This window comes from Lipotes vexillifer, unplaced genomic scaffold (assembly GCF_000442215.2).
Source record: "Lipotes vexillifer unplaced genomic scaffold, Lipotes_vexillifer_v1.1 scaffold988, whole genome shotgun sequence".
Taxonomy (NCBI): Eukaryota; Metazoa; Chordata; class Mammalia; order Artiodactyla; family Lipotidae; genus Lipotes; species Lipotes vexillifer.
In genome coordinates this window covers 1457961-1465348 of record NW_006797916.1, presented here as the reverse complement: position 1 = coordinate 1465348, position 7388 = coordinate 1457961, and the positions used below count along the sequence as shown (strand labels likewise).

The 7388-nt window shown below is 64.6% G+C and overlaps 1 protein-coding gene across 1 annotated transcript in view; it reads right to left on the bottom strand.

Annotated features, from left to right (window-relative positions):
• Positions 1-492: 492 nt before the first annotated feature.
• Positions 493-7388, bottom strand: part of CAPN10 (calpain 10) — an 11748-nt gene continuing 4852 nt past the window's right edge. The window contains exons 4-12 of the mRNA XM_007469946.1: positions 7054-7271; positions 5335-5476; positions 4686-4852; positions 4197-4417; positions 3219-3421; positions 2879-3134; positions 1102-1301; positions 803-848; positions 493-522 (exon numbers count right to left, since the gene is read on the bottom strand). Of these exons, the coding sequence (XP_007470008.1) occupies positions 493-522; positions 803-848; positions 1102-1301; positions 2879-3134; positions 3219-3421; positions 4197-4417; positions 4686-4852; positions 5335-5476; positions 7054-7271 (1483 nt within the window). The remainder of the gene's footprint in view (positions 523-802; positions 849-1101; positions 1302-2878; positions 3135-3218; positions 3422-4196; positions 4418-4685; positions 4853-5334; positions 5477-7053; positions 7272-7388) is intronic.

Genomic DNA, 7388 nt, shown 5'->3' with positions numbered 1-7388 from the left:
TTTTCTCTCCCCACTCCCCCCCCCCTCCCCTACACCAGCCCTGCCCCTCTCGGGCCACCTGGTCACCCCCTGTGTCTCAGCAGCCGGGAAGGGGCCCCTTACCTGCTCCCCCAGTGACAGCCAATGAAGCCACTGGCTACCTAAACCAGGACCCAGCTGGAAGCTGCTCAGTGCTGATGTTTATTTATAAAGTTACATCCTAAAAACGTTTCTAATAAATAGTTTTAAACAAGATCTGTCCCAATGCGCAGTAAGGCCTCTCTCCGGGGCCAAGGAGACAGGGCGTGGAGGATTTCAGGGAGGCTCTGTCGGCTCAGCGGGGTGGAACGAAGGTGCCCACCCTGAGTTTTTCTTGCCCTTCCTGCAGCACCTGCAGGGACGGGGGCTCCTTGCCAGGACCCGCTCAGGCCCAGCCGCCACGGCCCTGGTGTGTGGGCCACTGGGAGCCCCTCAGACCCCTGGTCACCGGAGCCGACACGCAGGGTCACCCGGTTAGGCTTTCATCACTGCCACGAAGGAGGCCTGCGGGAGGAGATGGCAAGGGCTGGCAGCACTGCCCTGGTTGGAGGGGTGAAGGCCCGCCCTCACGTCCTCCAGGGGCTGTCACGGCAGCCCCAGTTTCTGGGCCCTGAGAAGCTCTGCCTGGGGCTCTCAGGGGAAGAGACCAGGGCACCTCGTGTCCCAGGGCACAGCCCAGCCTTCAGGGTGGCCGCTGGGACGAGCTAGGTGGGGGAATTAAGACCCAGGGCACCAGGAGGCCCCAAAGCAGAGTGAGCGGGGCCCTCCCAGGCCCCATACGTACCTCCTTGAGGAGCTGCCCCAGCATCTCCTGGCTGTGAATGGAGCGCCTGAGGGAGAAGACACCGCTTTCACCCCTCTGGGTCCCTCCCCGCACACCTGGAGAGGCAGCCACACTCCAGCCCCATCTGCTCTCTAGACGGCGCACTTTCCTCCCACAGGCCTCTGGGCTCTGCCAGGACAGTGAGAGCTGGGGTGTGTGTGGCAGGTGGGAGAGAACCAGGGGCGCTAAGATGCTGAGGACCACGGCCCCCCGACCGACACACCACACACACACACACACACACGGCCCCGGCGCCCCACCTGTCTATTCTGGTCTCTACGGTCACTGTGAAGGCCCCCTCTGTGTCCGGCAGGTAGGTGGAGGGCACGATCCAATAGGTCCCCTCGGACAGGTGGCAGAGCCGGCTGACCTCCTGGGCGTAGCAGTGCGGCACACAGCTCAGCAGAGGCTCCTGGAGCAGCAAGGAGGGCGCATCCTGGCCCCCGCCGTCCGCTGGGACCTGGGGGAGGCCCAGGCTCAGACCGGGCGGCCTGCCTGTGGGCGGACCAGATCGGCTGTGCCTGCCAGGACGGTGAAGGCAAGTCTCCTGTCTCAGCCTTGGCCTCGCTCCCTTCCCAAGCAGCACTACCCTGGGTTGGGAGCAGCCCGGTGCAGTCTGCTTGGACCCCGTCACACATGCCAGGCCCCCGAAGCTGGACTCGCCACTCACCGGGGCCCTACCACCCGAGGGCCCCAGCCTGGGGACCAGCAAAAGGCCCGCCCTCACGTCCTCCAGCGGCTGTCACTGCAGCCCCAGTTTCTGGGCCCCGAGAAGCTCTGCCTGGGGCTCTCAGGGGAAGAGACCAGGGCACCTCGTGTCCCAGGGCACAGCCCAGCCTTCAGGGTGGCCGCTGGGACGAGCTAGGTGGGGGAATTAAGACCCGGGGCACCAGGAGGCCCCCACTGCGCAAGCCCCTGCCCCGGGACTCATCTCCTTGGCTCCAGCCCCAGCACTTTTTTCGAAGCGCCGGGGGGTACCCCAGGGGTGGCCTGCGGTGGAGCGAGGCTCCAGAGTACGTCCTCAGCCATTGGGATCCTGAGGGCACAGAACCTTCTCAGAGAAGAGCCGACCCTCCCCTCCCCCACGTCGTCTGTACCGCAGGCTAAGCGTGCCCAGCCCCATGATGGGCCCCTGATGGCACAGCTCCGGGCCATCCTCCAGCCCATGCCCTCCTCGGGCACCTGCCACTGCCCAAGCCCATCTTGAAGCGGGGTCCCCAGAAGGAGCAGGGGAGCCACACCGTCACCATGGGATCTGGGTTTGCGACCTCTGACCTCTGGCACTTCACCTCCCGGCTTCCTCCGGCTACACGTCCGCTAGGTGCATCCCGTTCACGTGCCAGGAGAGGAAGAGCTGACTGAGGCCGGCGAAGGCGCTCGCGGAGGCGTTTGTGACTCCCTGGCCCTCGCCTGGCCTCCACGGTCTCCTGCCACCCGTGGGTAGGGCTTCAGGCCCACGTGAGCCCGGGGGGCAGCCTCTCCTCTGCGGGGGCAACTGGCACACTTCCCCGAGCTCCCGAAGGCCGCCCCACCCTCCTACTGCCTGGGATTCGGCCCCGCTCTCAGCTCCTAACCCCAGCTCTGTCTTCTCTTTCTGATCAGAAGACCCTCACTCGGTGGCGCGACCGTCCATCGCGTCTCAGCGGGTGTGAGCCTCCCCTCCGTCCCTTTCCTGCTGGTCCCCAGAGCCCAGGCCCTCGCTGGTTCCAGACTCAGGCACGGGGTTTGGGGGGGGGGGAGGATTCACGCAGCTTTAGGGCGGCTCCTGCTGGACAACGGCACCCTCTGCGCTCTGTCGGGCCTCCTGGCTGCAGGTGCAGTGCTGGGGGCAGCTCAGGACACAAGTGTCCAGTTGTTCTGAGCCCAGGCAAGTGGACGAGGGGCTGCCTGAGCTGAGCTGTGACCCCCAGTGAGCTATGGACTTTAGGAATAGAAAAGGTCACAAGTGTGACTGGATGATGCGGACAGACCCTGGGGGGGCCTCTCTCCCCGACCCCGGCTCACCCCACCCGGATGCCCGGGAGCAGGGGCCCCTGCCTGGAAGACGTGGAAGCCGATGGGGAGGCGCTCATGGTCACGGCAGTGCTGGCGCAGGGTGATGCGGACGCAGCGGGGGCCCGCGCCCTCCGGCACCGAGAGGGGGAAGCGGGGGTTGGTGGGGTAGGAGGCAAAGTTCCGGCTGCCCCCCGCCGTCCGGCCGACTCTCCAGGAGCCCCGCAGCCTCACGGTCTCCCACTCGCCCACAGGCAGGGCCTCCCGGGGGGCAGCGCTCTGGGCTGCCGGCTGGATGGCGCTGCCGGGGAGACAAGCACAGGAGGCGGCGTGGCGCAAACGCACGCGGCCCCGCCCCAGTCCCCGGCCCGCCCGCCGCCCTCACCTGAGGCAGACTCTCCCGCTGGAGAAGACCCGGAGCAGGAACCGCCCTGGCACGTCCTTCAGGAAGGTGCTGGGCACGGCCAGGTAGTAGCCCGGGGCGAGCTCACAGCGCAGGTGGACCTCGCGGTCGTACGCGTGGCACGCGGTGCCCGCCACGGGGGGCGCGGACAGGGCCTTGGGCAGGCTGACCCGCCGCTTCTCCACCTGCAGGGGAGGCCCGCGTGCACCCGTCACAGAAGGGCCCCCTCGAAGCACCCAGCCCTACGGGTCCCCCGCACCCCGGTGAACCCGGGCCTTCCCCTCAGCCCTGGGGTCAGCGGCTCCGTCCCACAAGGGAGCCTGCAAGTCCGCCTCTGCTCTGGGAGGAGACAGACAAATCCAGACGGGGCCGCGCCTGCAAAGGCGGGTGGCTGATGCAACCTGGGGACTGCCAGGCAAACGCTTGCCAGCAGTTTCTGCACGAAGAAAGGAACGCCAGGCAGGCCGTGGCCGCACAGGGACGGGGAACAGTGCGATGTGAGTTGTCAGACCCCGTCAGGACATACGGGCTTAAAAACGAAGCGACTGGGCAAGCCAACGGGCAGCGCGGTCCTGTCGGCCACCCTCCTGCCCCCTCGGAGAGCAGGACAGGGGTCTCCATCGGGAGCCACAGACCTACCCTCAGACAACCCACGAGAGCACAACCCCATCCCCGTTTTGTAGGGAGGGGACTGAGGGAGGTCCCGGGCTGCCCGCAGCAGCCCTCCTAACACCTCTGCCAGCTCTGCTAACGGCTGCTTCTGTGTAGCTTGCCTTTGGCCAAAGGGCACACCCTGGGCCAGGCGGAGGGAGGTGAGCCCTGTAGACTCAGATCTGAGCGGGGTCTGTGGGAAGACAGCCGGGGGGGGGCGAGGGGCACGTCGGGAGCTCCTGGGGCTCAGGCCTCCTCACCGCTGTGCCTGCATCCCACAGAGCGGGGTGCCAGGCCCGGGTGGGTTACCTTCCAGATGTGCAGGCCCACGGCCTGGTAGTCCCTGCCTGGGTGGCCCGCTGTGCGCAGCTGCGGTCTCTGCAGGACGGCCATGTATACCTCGCTGGGTTCGCAGACCCGCAGCCAGAACTTGGGGTTGCTGGGAAAGCCGCTGTTGTTCCGGCAGCCTCCCGCCGACTGGCCCTTGACCCAGGCCCCGGGCAGCTCCTGAGTGTGGCACAGCACCCTTCCTGGGTGGGGACCCCCACGTCAGCTGCAGGGACGGGGTCCCCCTCACGCTCCCTGCACTAGCAGGGGCCCCCCACCCTGCCACCTGTCCCCCCAGGGCAGGTGGGGATGCGACCACCGCTCCGCCCTGAAGAGAAGCCAAGGGGCAAGAGAGGTGCCCAGGCAGCCCGCGGTGGGACACAGTACCTGCTCAGCCCCGGACTTCAGAGGCCAGTCGTCTGGGCCACTGCGAGCCCATGAGGCCTCCCCCAGGGCGCAGGCCTCCCTTACCTGAGCAGAGGCTCTGCAGGTGGCCAGCCTCCGAGATGGGGAAGCCAACGGTGACCTCGTCAAACTCCCGCAGAAACTCGTCCTCCTCCACCCAGAACTCCCCCTCCTGGAGCTGCGACAGCAGCTCAGACTGGGCCGCAGACTCCACCCGGTTCCACCCTTCACCCCTGGAAGGAACCTCCCTTCAGCCGAGGCCTCCCGCCTGCTGAATGGATGACAGGGGCGGCGAGGCGGGGTGGGGGTGGGGATGCTGGTCCCACTCTGCGACCCTGGGCCAGTGAAGGGGAGCGGCCCTGGTCCAGGTCTTGACGTTGAGCTGACGACTGGGTGCAGGTGTTCTGTGGGTCTGTCACCCGCAGCCCGGCAAGGCATCCACCAGTCCGTGGGTGCCCCTGACTCAGGACAGGCCCCGACCGCCCCGGGCGCCTGGGTCGCAGGGCCCAGCACTAAGCTGGCCTCAACAGGCCATCTGGGGCCGAGCACAGAGCATGGTGGCCCACGAGCAGGAGAGCCGTGTTGTGACCACGGCCCGGCCTCGGACACCAGGCGCGCACGTGGTCAAGGCGGCTCTGGGCTGCCCCTCAGGCCCCGCACCCCTCCCCCAGCAAGACCAGCACGATGACCCAGAGTACACCTCGCCCGCACTCACCCCTCTCTCCAGGGCCCCTGCCAACACCGCCGGCCCCAGGGGTTCTGAATCCGCAGCAGCAGGATGCTCTGACCAGCCCGACCCCGGAGCTCTCGCAGGTCCGAGACAATGAAAGCATGAAACTCCCCCAGCGCCCTGGTACCTGGGTGAGGGACAGCCAGGAAGTCCTCAAACCGAGCAGATGCACAGGTCCGCTTCCTTCCCTGGGACGCCCCAGCCCACTCAACTGCGGCTGCACAGGCCCTCGGGTCCCCGCGGGTCACCAGGGGCTCCTTTCCTGACCGCTGCCGACAAGTCAGCTCAGGAGTGGCCTTATGCAGCGTGAGTCACAGTGAAGGACCTGGGTTTAGACTCTGGCTCAGCTGCCACCAGGCCTAACAAGTCATTCCCTTCTCTGGGCCTTGGTCCTCGCTGAGGATGAGGAGGGAGGTTCTCAAAAGGGCTGCTCCCAGCACTGTCATGGGCGGGTCTGTGACGCCAGAAATTAGAGAAACCTCTTCTCGGCGAGGCCTGCTAAGGTGTCAGGGGCGTCAGGTAGTGTCTGAGCAGAAACCGGTGGGGAGGGCTGGAGGCCCGCGGGAGGCCCTCCACCTGGCCAGAGGCCTTGGGACAGACAGGCGCAGAAGTGAAGGGGCCAAGCAGAGACTGGTGCGCGGGTGGCGGTCCAGACAGGAGAAGAAACTCCTGGAATGTCTTTAAGTGCTTTGCTTAGAAAGGCACTGGAGCCGCCACTCTGGGTGTCCCGCCCACGTCCCCAGCCCCCTGCCACTTCGGTGGGTTCCAGCTGCTCTCCATCTTTGCCTGTGGGTTCCCCCAAAGCCCGAAGTGCCTAGAATTAGCCCTACCCCACCCTGGGGGCAGCTGATGCTATACAGGCCACCCTCTGAGGCAGTGTCTCGCACAGCGTCCCAGCACAGCACTCTGTGGGCTCCCCTCACCACCGAAGTGTGCTTCCCCAACCCCATCGTGAGGCCTGCAGGTGGGCAAACCAGACCGGGGCTGTGCTAACGCTCGCGCGCGCGCCGGCCAGCACAACAGCCAACACGTGGCAGTTTATTTTGATGTTCTTATTCTTCGGACAAAAAGCCCGTTAGGAAAATAACCCTAAATATGAAAACAATTGTGCATAAAGATGTCCACTGCAATGTTATTTATAATAGCATAAAATGGAAAGAACTTAAATACCCAACATCAAGGGAAGGGTTAAGAAGAGCGCAGCAGATACCCTAATAACGTAAGACGTTGACAAAATTTACACAGCAACACAGAGAATGGTATATAATATAGAATATAAAACATATACATCTTTTTGAAAAGAAAACTGAGAAAAGGGGCTAAAAAGTCAAAAGTAGTCAAGTCTGAGTGATTTTTTTCTTTCAACGGATTTCTTTCAATGAGCAGGTATATTACTAAGGTGAAAACCTGACTGTCGATTTTTTCAGGTTACCAGCTGGGCCAGAGATGGTGCCACCACCTGGTTCCCAGTGACCCCAATACAGGCTCCCATCTCCCCATAGAGGTGAGCCCTGGTCAAGGGAAAAGGGGACACTTCCCTCCAGAGAAGGACGGTCAGGAGGGAAGGTCACACACTCAGACACCAGTCCCGAAGGTCCTGCTTTCCACTTAGCCCATATAGAACTACAGTAAAAAGCTCCATACAGGAGGCCGAGAGGGCTCAGGTGTGCAGGCCTGCCATGCCATCGCCCGCTCCCGCCCTACCTGTTCTGGGGCTGAGCACCGAGCAGCTCAGCAGACAGCGGTCCTTCAGGCTGAGCAGCTGCCGACAAGTCCTACGTTCCGCGCCCCTGGGCCTGTCCTGCTGGCCGCTGGTTCCTGCCATGTCCTTCAGGTTCCACCTTTCGGCCAGGCCACCAGTGAGGTCCACCAGGGCGTCAGCCACCTGTCCTGCCCACAGGTGCTCATAGGACCCGTAGACCCTGGGGAGACAGCCAGGAGGGCGTGTGGCTCTGGCACCAGGCCCCCTGCCCCTCTCCTGTCCCCTGTGGTCTGCCTTCTACCCACCTCAATCGCCTCTCTTTCCTCCCCTCTTTCCC